The 16,403-nt window shown below is 40.6% G+C and overlaps 1 protein-coding gene across 3 annotated transcripts in view; it reads left to right on the top strand.

Annotated features, from left to right (window-relative positions):
* Nucleotides 1–16,135, top strand: part of MCC (MCC regulator of WNT signaling pathway) — a gene marked incomplete at its 5' end in the record, with an annotated part of 360,091 nt that extends 343,956 nt beyond the window's left edge. For 2 of the 3 annotated variants that reach the window (XM_084628620.1, XM_084628619.1), the window contains 2 exons: nt 9,105–9,227; nt 10,745–16,135. In XM_084628620.1, the coding sequence (XP_084484746.1) occupies nt 9,105–9,227; nt 10,745–10,925 (304 nt within the window). In that variant the 3' untranslated portion in view covers nt 10,926–16,135. The remainder of the gene's footprint in view (nt 1–9,104; nt 9,228–10,744) is intronic. The other variant, XM_084628621.1, reaches the window with a different exon arrangement.
* Nucleotides 16,136–16,403: the final 268 nt, after the last annotated feature.

Below are 16,403 nucleotides of genomic sequence, written 5' to 3'. Positions count from 1 at the left end.
ACAAGTTTGAGTGTTCCTTTAAAATAGTTCATTCTCTCTCTCATTTAAATATAAACCTACAGGCACCCACCATAGATTCATTCTGAAAAGATGCTGTGTTATAAATAGCACAATTATTTTAACGTGTTCTGTTTTATTAAACCTGCATTTGCCGATTCTTCATATTCTGTTGATTTATAATAGCAATCAGGAGAGTGAAGCTGTGCTCAGAATTCCATATATGCATACAGCCCTTTAGTGCATTAATGAAATGCAAAGTGCACCTCCAGGTTCCTTATCACTCTGATACAAACTACAGAACAAATGCATGGAAGGGCACAAATGTTAGAAGGATTTCCACATGCCAAAATGGGATCTCTTAGCTAATTGGGGAACAGTAGATACTAAGGAAGTTTTGAAGGCGCAGAGAATATTTTCACAAGATCTTATAAAGTGTTAGAGAGACTGCGGATATACCAGCATTTGTAGCTGTGATGAAGTCTCTGGCATACTGGTAAAAATGGAAAATACAACACCTTGGAGGAGAGAACTTGAATTCACGTGTTTTGATTGTTCAGCCAGTCTGCAAACAAATCTCAGTTTCTCAAATTCCAAAACAAATTAGTAATGTTAGATGAATATCTATCTCTTTGCTTTTGCTGCTGCTTCAGTGTCCATATGTCTGAGCAGCACTCTTCTGTAGAAGGCCCATTGAAATCAATGGAATGTAATAATAAATAAGTATATAGCAGGTACTCAGAATTCAGCAGTATTCCTGTGGTTTGGTTTTCAGGGGTTCGTGAGGTTTCACTCCATCAAATTGCTGTGGTGTCTTTCATGAGAATTCCTGCAAAGGGCAGATGGTTTGATGCCCTTTTCAGCGAACCGCAGTATCTCAGGAAAAGGTAACAACTACCTGAATCCTGCCACTACAAATTAGAAGATTTATTTCACTGGTGCAAGCCACATTGCAGGCTCCTATTGGTTGTAAGTGTGGAAGGAGTAGGAGGTGCCACATACACAGTGCGAAAGCCCCTGAATGCCCAGGAGGCTCAGAGCTGGCACCTGAAAAGAATTTGACCCATCTAGGAGGTACTGAGGATAGGTCAGGCAGGAGCTGTGCTGATACAATTCCTCTCCCAGGCAGCCTCCCTGTAACGACGAAGGAAAGGTAGAGGTACAGACTGAATCCAGAGTGTATGGGTTGAGAACTTCCTTCATTGGCAAAGTGGATTTTCAAAAAAACCCACTATGTAATAACAGAAGTAAGTCAGTTGCTTGTTTGCTCACAGTGCAAGAAAAGCTCTTAGAAATCTTTTAAAAGAAACTCCACTTTTCATCATTTCTTCCCTAGCACTTCAGTAGGAGCTGTCCACTGAGCTTTTGTCACAGGTGATGTGTTGACAACTTTAAAATGAATTGCCGCCTTGCGGAGTTCCTTACTATGCAAGTTGCTGCAGTGTGGTCTTTGTTTCAGTGCAGTATTTTCTGGCTGATTCTTGATTTTAAATGGGCCTGAATTATTTTTTTTTCTTTTTTTACTTACTATATATATTCGTCCTAGCTCGCCTACTACTCATGTTGTGTCACAGGCCAGCATAAATATATCTCCCCCTCCCCATTTCGAAGTCCCCAGCCACCCACCTCCCCAATGCAGGCAGACACTCAATCTCTTCCCTGCTCTGTTCAGGTTCTTAAATGGCTCTTAACATTGTGGTATCAGAGCACCTGTCAAAAGTGCATTAAAGCAATGTGACTAACTTCTGTAATGTCTTATTCATTCATCTCTGATTCGCTCCCCAAGGTGAAATGGGGGGGAGGTTGTTTTGCTTAACTAAGATAAACTATTATCTGTATACTGCTGCGTGTTTGTATTAAGTATTAAAGCAAGGGCATTTGGAAGCTGAAAGTGGTGAGATTTGTGATGGTCCTTAGGCCCATGCCCACCCCCCTCCTCACCAAAAAAAACAACAAAAAACCACCCTAGAAACTTAAGAATATGCATGAGTCTATACAGCAAAGAATTTTTAAGACTTTTCTTTAACAAAGATTCTTTCCACCCTCTCATTCTAACCTAACCGTATATCCTTGACAACAATACATTGGTATAAGTAGCTAGCATTCAGTTTTTCCCTGACTTGTTTTGGCAAAACCCTTCTGCTGCTGAAGATGGATTTAAACTTCGTTAAACTAGCATGTTAAATGACTCTTCCTGTGGTTATAAAATGCTGCCACTTTCAGGCCAGCGCTGGAACTGTGGTCTGATTGAGGCAATTCCAGAAAATCTCAGCGTAGTCTCAGAGGAATTCAAAAGGTTTAACACGTTGCAGTGTGATAAGTTGGTGTCAAATGGTCTTTAAGGTGCTTCATTCCTCAACTCTATTAAGGTGCAGATCTAGACTGGACAGGATCTCTAGAGAAATGCTATTCTTTGACAGCTCTCAGTGATTAGTGGTTTGAGCATTGGCCTCCTAAATCCACGGTTGTGAGTTCAATCCTTGAGGGGCCGTTTAGGGATCTGGAGCAAAAATTGGGGATTCGTCCTGCTTTGAGCAGGGGGTTGGACTAGATGACCTCCTGAGGTCCCTTCCAACCCTGATATTCGGTGATTCTGTGATTATGTATCAGATGTGTTCAGTTTACAATTAAAAATATGCTTGTTTCCTAACTGTGAGCCTTGAAAACCCAACCTAGGCCCAGAAAGTCAAGCTGGGTACTTCTCAATAGTTCTGCTGGCCAAATCATGTCTTTACACCTGTTTTAGTGACCACTGTTTTCCAGTTAAGCACCTGTGCAACCTCATCATAGTGAGATTCTGCCAGAAGTGACACCTGTATAACCCGCACAGCACTCAGTAGAGTTGTACAGGTGTTACTGTTTACTAAATTTCAATTACAAAGCTAAACAGTTTTGTTAATGAATGACCAGATGAACTAGATTCCAGTTCTGACACGCTTTGTTGTGTTGGCTCTGTTGGGCTAGCAGGAGGAAACAACAGTATACATTTATTTTAGTCACTGTAATAGGGATATGTTACTCAATATACACAAGTAGAAGATCTGTTGAGTAAAGTGGTATTTTACAGTGACCTTCAGAGAACTGTACTTCGATGTTATTGCATGGTTAGAATTCACGCTCTTCTGTATTTTACAGCTGTGTAAGAGAAAGTAACCTTGCCATTGCGGGGGGTCGAGTGTACATTTGGTATGGTGGCATACGCTATTACAGTTACAGTGACTTACATCATTTGTACAATGGGGTACAAAGCACACAGAGCATTAATTTGTATGTTTCCTGTATACACAAATTATGGAATATTTTCTTTGGCTAACACAGTAAACAAAAAATTCTGTGGGTTAAAATCAGAATTACATTGTGTGGGCAGCCCTACCAAACAACCTTGAGTGTTGAATAACCACTGCCCAATGACCACATTCGGACAGGTGGAGCTTGGGTCAGTACTGTGTCTTGTTTGCAGCCATAACTTTTGGATTTCCCTTGTGGCTTTGGAAGTTGGAAACTGTGTATCATGATGATACCTCTAGCATAAACAGCAGAGACTTGTAATGAAGAAGTGTGGTTTGTTGATTAAACCGATAACCTCACTTTATCAGCGGTGCCATAAAATGGACACCATGGATTAAGGACCTAGGACAAGGCCGGCAATTGCAGGGGCAGGGGAAGATGGGGAGCTACTCCCTGAGTTTCATACAGGAGGCGTGCACGCTCCCAGGTGGAGCTCTTAACTACAGCACAGCATTAGTGTGAAATGTAAGTTCTGTAGAGGAGAGGTGCCTCTGGGGCAGGGAGTCAGTATTTTGTTTACAAACAGAGGCAGGGTGATTAAGATAAGAAAGGACTGGTGATTAAATTAATGGTATGGAAGTTTAGCCTGTAAAAGAGGAATCCCTCCATGGAGGGGAGAGAAGGCTGAGGGGTTGTTTCAGAGAGAACAGGGGATTCAGGAAAAATACAGCAAAGCACTGAGCCTAGGTTACATTCAGAAAAGGGGGCCATTTGGGGGCGTAGGTAAAAAGAAGGGGTCAAACCCAGGAAAGGGCTAAGTGTATAGAGAAGTTCCCACTCTACCTGTGGTACTTATGTAGTCTCATCACCATAGTATCTGAGGCTGCACCTCACAATATCTAACCTATTTCTCCTCCCAGCCCCTCGGTGAGGTAAAGCAATGCAGTTATCCCCTCAATTACCTGAAGAGGGGTTCCTAAGGGGATGGAGCTAGGCTGTTCTCAGTGGTGGGAGATGCCAGAACAAGGAGCAATGGTCTCAAGTTGCTGGGGGGCGAGGTCTAGGTTAGATACTAGGAAACACTACTTCACCAGGAGGGTGGTGAAGCACTTTACCTAAGGAAGTGCTGGAATCTCCATCCCTAGAGGTTTTTAAGGTCCGGCTTGACAAAGCCCTGGCTGGGATGATTTAGTTGGGGTTGGACTAGATGGCCTCCTGAGGTCTCTTCCAACCCTAATATTCTATGATTGTACAGATGGGGCACTGAGGCACACACAGATTAAAGGGCAGATTTTCAAAGGTATTTAGGCACCTAGTGAGATTTTCAAATTACTTAGAAGGTTTGGTGCTTTGTAAACCCCACTGGATATCTAGCTACATCTTTGGGTGCCTAAAAGCCTTTCTGTCCTTAAAGCACTGGCCTTGGGTCAGACAGGAAGTCCATGGGGGGAGTAGAACTCAGGTCTCTCAGGGCTAGCTCCCTATCCAGCAGACCAGCCTCTCCCTCTCTCTCTGCTGCATGCTGCAAAAAAAGAGAACTCTGATAGATGGGAGAAAAACCAAGGTGGCCAGTTCTCTGAGACTCCAGCAAATGGTCCCAGGATGGATGTCATGGTTTACAGCATGAAAAGCAGCACAGAGGTTAGGAAGGATGGAGAATGAGAGTCAGATGAGAGGAGATCACTTAACTCCCAAGGGGTGGCAAGTTCTGCCCCACGCTGGGTTTTACAGCAATGGCTGCTGTGCAGTTTTACATTTTAACTGAAAACCATTTTGTTCAGTCATTTTTTGTTCTGAGTTTGAGAAAAGGAAGGAATGAGAAAGTGTCCTATAAGTATCAGATGTGTTTACGCCTCAAATTCTTAGTTTTTCAGCTGTATTCAGGCCAATTTCAGAGCAAAGAACAGAAACTGCATCCACAGAGTCCATAAAGTCAACAATTATTGTCATGATTTGCATTATTCACTGGGCACCATCTGTGTGCTCAGTACTGCCAGAAAATCCAGTCCCTGAGCCAATGCATGTAAGATATGTAACTCTGGATAAGATGGCTCAGATATTTAAGTATGAAGTGTGTAGTTATTGACCACACGTTATCACATGTTCACTGTGAAGTTTGTATCTGTGAGTGGAGGCACTGATGGCAATTAGGGTGACCAGATGTCCCAATTTTATAGGGACAGTCCCAATATTTGGGGTTTTGTCTTATATAGACTCCTATTACCCTCCACCCCCATCCCGATTTTTCACACTTGCTGTCTGGTCACCCTAATGGCAATAGAAGTTTTAATTGATTAAGGACTAGAAGATTTGACCCTCCAACTTTCTTTCTAAAGGAACAGCTGCCCAGAGCTCCTGTGCCTGTTTATTTTCCTTTTCTGACTTCAGTGGTCCTGATATAGCAAGTCTCGGGGATTTTTCCCTCAACTTTAAAATACGGAATTTTCTTGGTGTTTGGTTTTAAGTAGTCTCCTGTGAGAACTGCACCTCAGTCACTGTAGTGTTGTGTTTTTAGAGCCTTCTGGAAAGTAACTCGCCCTTAAACAGACGTAAAAGCAGCGTTGTCAAGTCTCATGATAATTGTTTTCCTTAAAGCCCCAGCTCCTGGAGTCACTTGGATATGTGATGATTTCAACCTTCATTCTGAAAGAAAAATGAAGTTTCTTGTCCTCGTGGCTACGCAGAAAGCTTCAAAATGTGACCCCAGTGCATCCTAAAGGCTCAAAGTGGGAGGCAAATTAAGAAGAACCACACATCTGTTGTTTGTACATAATCTCATGATTTTAAAGCCAGTCTCATGATTTTTGGGGAGTCTGATTCATTATTTTTGAACATTTGGGATTGGCAGTGATGTGAAAGTGTCAGTTTCACTCCTGTTTAAAGTTAGTTTCTAGCCTATTGTTTGTAGTGAGGTAGCACCTCTAGAGCCTAAGGCAGATGCCTTGCCCTAGTAGGACGTTTACAAAGTTAAATGATCTGTTCCAAGCTTGAAAAACTGCAAAAAAGTGATAGGAAGTAATCTAGATTTTTCTATAATTGTTTCAATTGTTGTATTCAAGAATTAGTAACAAAGCATATGCATTAACATTTTAAACCTAACCAGTGTTCCTTAAGTGACTTGACACAAGATGTGAGAATATGTTAGTATTAGAGCTGAGTGGGTCTAATATTTATTAAATCCTCTTTTTTTTTTTAGGAATTAGATACAGTACTCCAATCAGCTAATTTCTAAGTTATCTGCAAAAAAACCCCTTGAGTTTTCAGGTGACTAAGTAGCCCTTGGAATCACGGTTGAAGTTACAAACTGGATTTGTTCCCTGACCTAGGAACCATGGACCAGTACAGCCCAGAGGGGAAATGGGAGAAGTATAAATCACATAAAATAGATGTGTAAATAAAGTTTAGTAGCTGAAAGAACCTAAGTGGGGTGAAGTTAGTGGAATTCACAATAAAGCTCAAAATGTCAGTGCAATTAAAAAAAATACTGTTGATCAATTTGGGCTGAAAAAGGGACATTTACAGCAAATGGAGACTATTTTAGCAGATCTCAGGAGGCAGGCAGGCCCACAATCAAAAGTTTTAACAAGGGATTTGATTTTACACATTCACTACAGTGTCTTTACCAGACAGCAAACCTAATCTCTAGCCTTGGGTAGGTTGTCTAATATGCCTTTGAGTATTTGTGCACTGTATGAATTCAGGTTTCAGAGTAACAGCCATGTTAGTCTGTATTCGCAAAAAGGAGTACTTGTGGCAGCTTAGAGACTAACCAATTTATTTGAGCATGAGCTTTCGTGAGCTACAGCTCACTTCATCGGATGCATACCGTGGAAGCTGCAGAAGGCATTATATACACACAGAGACCATGAAACAATACCTCCTCCCACCCCACTGTCCTGCTGGTAATAGCTTATCTAAAGGGATCATCAAGTTGGGCCATTTCCAGCACAAATCCAGGTTTTCTCACCCCTTGCCCCCCCCCCTCCCAAACTCACTCTCCTGCTGGTAATAGCCTGGAGAATAGCCGGTAATATTACCAGCAGGAGAGTGAGTTTGTGTGTGGGGGGGGGCGCGGAGGGTGAGAAAACCTGGATTTGTGCTGGAAATGGCCCAACTTGATGATCCCTTTAGATAAGCTATTACCAGCAGGACAGTGGGGTGGGAGGAGGTATTGTTTCATGGTCTCTGTGTGTATATAATGTCTTCTGCAGCTTCCACGGTATGCATCCAATGAAGTGAGCTGTAGCTCACGAAAGCTCATGCTCAAATAAATTGGTTAGTCTCTAAGGTGCCACAAGTACTCCTTTTTCTTTTTGTATGAATTCAGGGTTCCAGCACCTTTTGTGTCTAGAAATTAAAGATGCCCTTGGCAGCAAATAACCTAAATGCAATGCCAGAGCTGCTCCCAAGAGCTCTTGATACTTTATGCTGAAAAATACCCATGCTCCCCTCTTAGTCACTACAGTGGATAATTGTATAGTCTCATTGGTAGCATGATAGCTTTGTGTGTGTGTAATGAACATATGTTAAAAGAACATTATTAAGTTTGCAAAGGACTCAAAAGTTAGGAAATGCTAGAACTATGCAGTCTCTAATTACATGACATACTCCTTTTTTCCACAAGACCTTGTGCATTCAGTGCACAGAATGAATGTAATGAGCACCTATTCACTATCTTGTTTTTTCCTCACTATTCGCCCTGTGTAGCCCTGGGTCTTATTTATTGAATGCTATTCAAACCCTGCTCTAAAGACAGAATTATTCATTTCCTTTTGGGTTTTTCCATGGCAGTCATCACTATATTATCTGAGTGCTTCAAAACCATGACTTTATCTTCACAACACCCCTGTGTGATAAGTTGATATTATCCCCGTTTTACAAATGGTGAATGGAGATAGAGTGCTGAAGGTCAAAAGTTTCCAGTAATTTTGGGTGCCCAACTTGAGGCACCAAGCACTTGATCTTTCAGAGTACTTGCCATTATATAGCACTTTATATGTTCAAAGCACAGCTCCCATTGACTTGATTTGCAGCTGTGAGTGCTCATCACGTCTACAAATCAGATCCTGGCAATCAAGTTGAGCACCCAGAAAATGAGAAACACACAACTACTGACCACTTATGAATCGTTTGGTTTCAGTGACTTGCCCAGCATCACATAGGAACTTAGGCAGAGATAAAGGATGGAATCCAGTATTCCAGAGCAGCACTCAACTGCCTTGAGACCCTCCTTTCTTTTCCTGCAGTATGTGACTCTGATTGTTATTTTGGATGCTAGTGAAGTCTTCCTCTTTAGTTATTGATTTCTCCCTCTTTTATGTAGCGAGTCTTCCTGCAATTTTTTTTAATAGAGAATTTTTAAATAAAAACAAATAATGTTTTGATTAGCAAATTATCTAGTTATCCTAGGTCCACCATGTTTGTATTTAATTTTTCTATATATATTAGCTTTAGGTTTAACTTCTCTTTATAGTGTTTACTATCTGAGTTGCCATCTTAAATATATAATATATAGAACATGTTATATGCTAATATCTTCTTCCATGCATCTCTTTTCCTAACTGTGGATATTGCACATTCTGCTCTTATATGAGAGAGATGTAGTGTGGACAAGACCATCCCCAGTGATGATCTGATGTTTGTCCATATTTCTTTTTATCCTACATGTGAATTGTTACTGTTTTGCTTTTAAAAAAATCAATTTAACAAAAGTTTAACCTCATAAAACTAAATCCGGCATTATCAAAGTAGTATAAAGAAAAATATTTTACTCCTTTACATCTAACAGAAGGAACTTTGTTGAATGTGATCTATACTCTTGCAAGTCCAAATTTTATGGATAACTGACTCCTTTTTTCACTCCTTGTATCCTGGTGCAGAGAGAAGAAACTGAAAGGGAGAGTGCAAGAGTTAGTGAATGCCTTAGAAAGACTCACGAAGAGCAGCGAAATCAGACATCAGCAGTCTGCTGAGTTTGTTAATGACCTGAAAAGGGCAAACAGGTAAAGGATCTTCTAGTGAATGGATGTACACATTGACTTCTGGTGCATTCTGGTAGTGCACTGTAATCCTCTCCTTTCCCTAATGAGCAGTTTTTACATCCTCAGCTGCTTGCCAGTAGTCTCGAAGAATGCAAGGTCAGAGTTGGGGGAAGAGACTAATCCTTCTCACTGAGTGCCCCATAACCAGTCGGGGGGAGGGGGGAGAAAGAGATTCTATTGCAGTTAAAAATGGCATCCATTATAAAACAATTTTCAGTTTAATCATGTTTGTGAATTATTGCTGTTTTTGCTCACCTCCTCCCTGGGCTGGCTCATGCATCTCTTCTTATCCCTTCAGATTCTCCTGTTATCAAGTTTCCTTCCATAAACCCACTCAGTACTTTAAAGTGTAGCACTGACAGTGATACAGACTGTGCCTCCATCTCCCAGTCAGTCTGCATCAATGGGCTTTGATGGACTGAGGGTTACAATTGTTGTTGGTCCACTTCCTTCAAGGAGTCATCCATTCACCATGTAATTTGTCACTCATGAGCCATACTTTACCTGTTAGAGTAAGTCTTGGCCATTGACGTGATGGGCAAGACTTGATCTTCAACCAGCACCCATTTGGTGTCTCCTACTGAGCGAAAGGGGAGGTTGAAGAGAGGGCATTTGGCAACTAAATGTAATACAATAGAAATAGAAAATACTTTAATTCCTTTTTGTACTTCATATACTATGGAGAGACTAGACTCATCAGTGTCAACTTCTAGTTCTCAGGCACTAACACACCTTTGTTGATTCCCTACACTTTTTGGATAGGCTTGTCAGGGGACAAAAGCAGTAAAAAAACCTCATCCATTGAACTATTTGTGATTATTATTATTATTATTATTAAATTAAAACATTTATTTATATTCTATAAATCTTTATTTACAATATCTACATTTTGATCATATACCTACCTGACAGTGTCCCCTTAACAAAGCACTTTGTGATATGCACCTAGGGCCCAGTCCTCGGTGATATACTGAGCAGCCTCTACTCACACTCACACCAGGGAGGTGCGGGTGCTCAGTACCTCAAACAATTGGGCCCACAATCCTCAGACATCATATGATAACCTGGAACTGCATAGCGCACTAGTGCAGCAAGCATATAGTGATGCATCACAATAAATGATCACAGTTAGATATGTTGCTTTAATGCCACAGACACTAATAAAACACCAAGAGCTACTCTGACGTAGATATTTTCATTCACTAGTTAGACCCTTTTCTCCCTGATCTATGATTTGGGCCTCTGACCCTTTCATTTGATAATTTTTTATTTTGTGGGAGGAACATTAGTTCTCTTATGGCTGAGACTTTTAATAAACAAGGTCTTGACTTGTGAGACTCGTTTTATATTAAATTTTAGGGAGAGGAATCCTTGGTCACTTTCGAAAATTTGGCAACTGATTTTGGGTGTCTGTTTCTAGGTGCTTAACTTGAGCTAGCGTTGTTGAATGATCTTGTATTGCTGTCTGTTTCTAACAGTAACCTTGTGGCAGCTTATGAAAAAGCAAAGAAGAAGCATCAAAACAAATTGAAGAAACTGGAGTCACAAATGATGGCCATGGTTGAGAGGCATGAGACTCAAGTGAGGATGCTCAAACAAAGAATAGCATTGCTGGAGGAGGAGAACTCAAGACCTCACACTAATGAAACTTCGCTTTAAAATCCTATATATATAATGTGACAATTAGTGCCATTAAAAAAGTTGGGTTTTTTTGACTGATTTTAGGTAGTGAACACTATTAAGGATCTGAAACATAACAGGCATAGATCAGCCTTGTGTGGCTTTGTCAAATCAAGCCAGGAGAACTGGGGAGACTATTTTAAGCTTAAGCAAAGGATTGTTTATTGATGACTGCTTGAAATGGACAGTGTCTGAAGGTAAAGTTTCCCATCATACCAAGGTTATGTTCATGGTATATGTAATTATGTACATACACACACATGCAGGATTATCTCCCATCTTCATCCTAATGGGTGGGAGTCCCTCCACACTTTCATTTTGATCTTGATGCATTCCCTTGCTTTTAATTTACTCCCAAGACAAGGCCAAAATAGCACTCATTCAGATGCTTTTGTATGTTTGTTTGGGCACAGAGTAAGCCAGTTTGATAGATCTCCCAGCCACCATGTTTTCTTTGTCCTGAAATCTTGCAGTAAGACTTGCTGTTACATCTATTGTATGTGTGTGTTTGGTGAGGGGAGGTGTGCAAGATGACAGCATGGTTCGTACCCTGCACCAAACTTGCAGTTCTCCACACCGCACACAGTCCAACAGATGGAGGAGGAGAACTCCTGCTAATTCGGAGATGTTTTACCCAGGCAGGATTCCTGAACACAGCAACTAGAAAGCTCTTGCTGCAAGTCTACAGTTCTGCTTTATTTCTTATGCCCTTACAGGCTCTATGTGGCCACATGCTTTCTGTTTACGGTGCAGGGGGTGTGGGCCGAGATTGGGTAGGAAGTTACAAGGAAGTTTTTGTCCTTCATGTTCTAGGGTAGTGCTGACAGTCAATTTAGAAAAAGTTGGATTTATTTTTCTAAAATACATTATAGACAAGGTTTTCCTCAGAGAAGCCTCTGTCAGATGCAGAGTAGTATTAGACCAGCATAATGTTCCATTACACCTGTGTGTCACCAAGAGGCAGAAACTCTCTCTGCACTTACTATGTAGTACAAAAAGGTACTTCTTTATAAGGAATGTACCTATTCAATATTCAAATAAATGCACATGAATGTGCGTATACATGTAGATAGATACACACACATACAAAATGAGTGAGCAAATGGCTGGCTCTTAGTACTATGGGAGTAGAAGTTATATGAACACAGCCTTCTGATGGCTGTTGTAAAATTACATTTATAGGCTATATTTTAATAAGTTACTGTTATAATGTAGGTGGACTTCTCTGTTCAAGCCAGTTGGTTTCTTATGCCATGCTAGCTAGCATATGGTAAGACTGAATGAGTCTGGTGTTTTTAGTAGAGGCTGAGTGAAGCACAGAGATCAGGTTGCCACCTCTAGGAAGCAGAAGGTGTAGTCTCAGACATGGCATGCATCCCAGCTCCTTTGGGCCTTGTTCACAGGACTTTTGTGTTTTCACTGTCACAGAGATTGTCTGAACACTTAAAATAAAACAACCCACCCTTATCAGTTTAATCAACCTAGAGTCAATTAACTTTTTTGTTATTACTACAGTGCTGGTATGTTTAATATTGGTCAAGCTTGAGGTGCTTTCCTTGGCAAATGGATTTACAAAAGTCTGCTGTCATTCCCACCTGTCACACAGGAATTTGTTGTGTTTTGGGACTTGTCTTGAGTTTCCTAGACCTGTTTAGATTTATGTGAATTTCTCTTTAAAGGCTTGTTTAACTTTAAAGTATTTCCAGAGAGCTGTGGCTATGGTTCTCTATGCTGAGTAACCCTTTGCTAGATTAAGCCTTTAGCCTTCCTGGCTGGATCATGCTTTGCTGCTTCTAGATGTTAAGCAGGGACAATGAGGGGATTTACTTTCAGCTTTTTAGGGAGCAGGTCAAAAACAGCCTTAGCTGAGATTTAAATGTCAGTGGTTCTTAATGCTGGTTTCTAATGCTCTCCTTCCCTTTGGCAACTGTTGTTCTCTTTCCTTAAAAGTAGTGAAGGTTGAGTAGCAAATCTGAGACAACATAAGCTGCAACAATGCCAAACCCAGTCTCCTGCATACACCAGTATAAATGAAAAAGACAGCATTACTTACAAACGAAGGGCCACCTCGTAGAGCCCTGCTACCTGACTTGAAACCAGAGGGACCCAACTACATGTGTTGGGTCTGGGTCAGGTGGGAAAGCAAGCAGCCCCTTAGGGGGTTAGGGTGGGAGTGGCTGCGTGCTCCACCATGCTGCACTGCATGTATTGTAGAGTGTCTGTGCTGAGGAGCTGCAGATTCTCACTCCACAGTACATACAGCGCAGCAGGGAGGAGTGGATATTAAGACCAGTGCATGATGCCCTCCCTGAACAAACCCTGAGGCAGAAGGAGAGCTGGGAGGGGTGTGGGTCTGAAAACAACTCGATCCTCTCAGGGTTGATCTGTCGGGCTTAAATGTTAGGCCCAAGCCAACCTGTACCACCTTTTAGTTTGGGTGGGGCCACTCCCCTTTACCTACAGAACTGTATAATCTCCCACTTTGAACTGCAAATCCCATCCTCTAAGCAATATTCATATTGATTTTCCAATGTCTGAGGGCAGTTCTGTCCATAGAATTGTTTTGCTAAGCTAGAACTGTCCTTTACTGCAGCAGAAAGTTTTTTGGGGGGGGGCAAGATCCATGTTAAAAAAATTTTTTTTTATTTTGCCCACAAATGTCCTCAACAGTGGACATTTTTCCTGACTGAATGAAGAGGGCTTGAAAGGAAGAACCCGTCTTTAAAATGAGGCAGAAAAAGCTGTGTAAGTAGTTTCTATATTTTGGGTCCAGCACCCCATTCACTAAAATAAGTGAGTTTTGTCATGGGCCTTTAGTTGAAGCAGGATCAGACTACGTGCCTCTGTTTATCATTGGGAAAACTTTCCTGGTGCTAAAAGACTGTGTGCACAACCCTACATAGTATGAGAGATGCACTAAGCCAGTTCCCACAGGTTCAAGGACTCAAGTCATCAACCTTGTTACCTCCTTGAGATCAGCCCTACATTAACTGTGACCTAAGGACTTGACTTGAACACTGCTGCTTAAGTCTAGATGTAAGTGGCTAGATAATGGGTGCAAAGGTCACATTAGCTTTAGCAGGAGTTTTGGATAAGTAAAGGCTGCAGCTGCTTGCTTGTACTAAATGCCCCAAGCATTTGCTTTCCCATTTATAATATGCAGCCAAAACTTTGGTCTGGGGCAGTTTGGATTATATACCTAACTCCAGTTAGGCTCCTTGCTAACCCAGTTTGTTTATGGCTCATTAACAAAATTCTGAGTAAGCTAATGCAATCTCCATGCTGGAAACGTGTATTTGTGCAGGAGGCACCCACTACTTGACAAGCACTGAGAGCTGACTTTGAAATAGATAAAAAAAACCAAAACCAACAGGCATATGGTTCAGGGCTACAAAAGGGACACAGTGACATGGTTCACAGTTCCTGGTTCCTTTGTAATTTGTGTGAGGGAAGAAAGCAAGTTACTGTTCTCTTTATTCCTGCTACTGGGGTTCAGCATTAGATCCCTCTTATACTGACCGCCTCACCATGGTATCTGAGTGCCTTCCATTAAGCAAAGTTACTAAGATCTGTCACTGGTGGTTAGTTCTCTCTCATCCTCTCCCAAGGGAGTGTTTTAAGTTGTTTAAATGAAAATGCTGCCCTGTTTATATATGAGAAAAGGCAAGGGTGAGGTGTGATGTGCTTAACTCCTTCAGGAATGTGTTGCAGAATTGGGTAGGCTCCCTAGAACCCATGGCTGTGGCTTTAGCCTTAAAATAGAAATGGCCCCTGTGCTTCTGCAGCCAAGTTGTTGACCACAGTCTTGAGCCAACAAGGACAGATCCTGATGTAATATTCTGTGGGAAACCACTGTAGAGACTCAGCAATAACAAATCTAAAACAAGCACCTGAGACAGCTGAAATTCTTCCACATATAAGTTTGGCTACCCCAGGTTGCTGGATTGTTTTTCCTAGTATCAGTTTTAGGAGGCATGTTCACAGCTGTACAACATATAACAATTGCTGATAGTGTCTCTTACTAAGTTGAAAAGCAAGGGATTTTAGGTTGTTTTTTTTCCTTCAATAAGCGTGAAAGGGGTTTCTGTTTAATAGAGGGTTTACTGTTTTGAATTAAGTAGAAGTTTTTATATCACTTCAAATCTAGGCTTTGCCTTCTCAATCCAAAATAGAGCTGAGCAGAACCTGTCCTGTATATAGATGATTTCATTAGGCAGGAATATTGAGCCAGCACCTTACTCAGATTTCTAAGGGATGAGGAATGATGTACAAGTTTTCTATTACATATTATTTTGTGATAGTGCCAATTCTAACCTACCTTTTAAGTTTGTTTTTAGCAGATCTGTTTTATTTCAAATACATTTTAAGAATGCTGTAAAGATGTAAGTTTACAGGAAATAATCATATCAAGGTGATTAAAGGTAACCTACCCAACATTTCTTCCATGATGTTGATGAGCAAGACCCTATTTGCTTTGTCATAGCCTCTCCTATGGAGTCTTCAACGGTTAAAAGGGAGATGTGGGTACCTACAAAGTACTGCTTAATTTGTTAGTGGGGAATAGGACCAATGGGAAATAGTGGTGAAATAGCTTAACACCAATCAAGAATGTGTGTTATATGTTTTAGTGCTTCTTGTAATAGGTTAAAAGTAGCCGTAGCCCTAGTGTACCAGTTACAAAAATGACCACCTTAAAACAGTAAATTCCAAAAACTAATATTTAATTATACAACTGTTTGAAACACCAGCTCGAAGTATGATGTAGTCTAACTTCTTCAGAAGTAACTTACATCAACTGTAGACACTGCAACCCAACTCCCACAAAACAACTCATTGGAGTTCAATAGCTGAGTTAGGTTCTATTTATAAGAACCTAGTCAATTCTCCTTCAGTCTCTTAACAGACAAGTGCAACAGTGTATTAATTTGTATCTTGTTCTAATGACTTTTAAAAATTGTCTGAGTGTCAAATAGTGCATGAAATTTTATATTTCATATTGTTCTGAAAAAGTACTTTTCTAATTAAAAAGGTTTACACCAGCTTGAATGTATTGTTAGTTATTACAAAGCACATGTGACTAAGTTTGCATTAATCTCAGTATTCCACTGTTTATATGGGAAGTTTTTCATTTAAAAATGTCACTGAACATTGTACTATATGTTGTAATTTTAGAGACTTTTCACCTAATTGATTTGCTTTAAATGTGTTCTGCTTTTTAGTTCCTTAGCTGCTGTAAAATAGTTATTTTGTTTATTTGATATAGAATTGTAAAAACAGCATTTATTTATACAGAGACATTTATAATACTTTTTATTTTACAAATGTTCCTATATTCTGAATAAATATTTCTAATGCTAAAGTATGTGTTTCACTTGTTAGCTTCAGTCCCATAACTAGTTACATACACTCTAAAAAACTTAAGCCTTCAATACATGGTTGATAGGTGGTACAGACTAA

Source organism: Lepidochelys olivacea, assembly GCF_965140295.1.
Source record: "Lepidochelys olivacea isolate rLepOli2 genome assembly, chromosome: 5".
Lineage (NCBI taxonomy): Eukaryota > Metazoa > Chordata > Testudines > Cheloniidae > Lepidochelys > Lepidochelys olivacea.
This window is presented reverse-complemented; position numbering and strand designations above follow the sequence as displayed.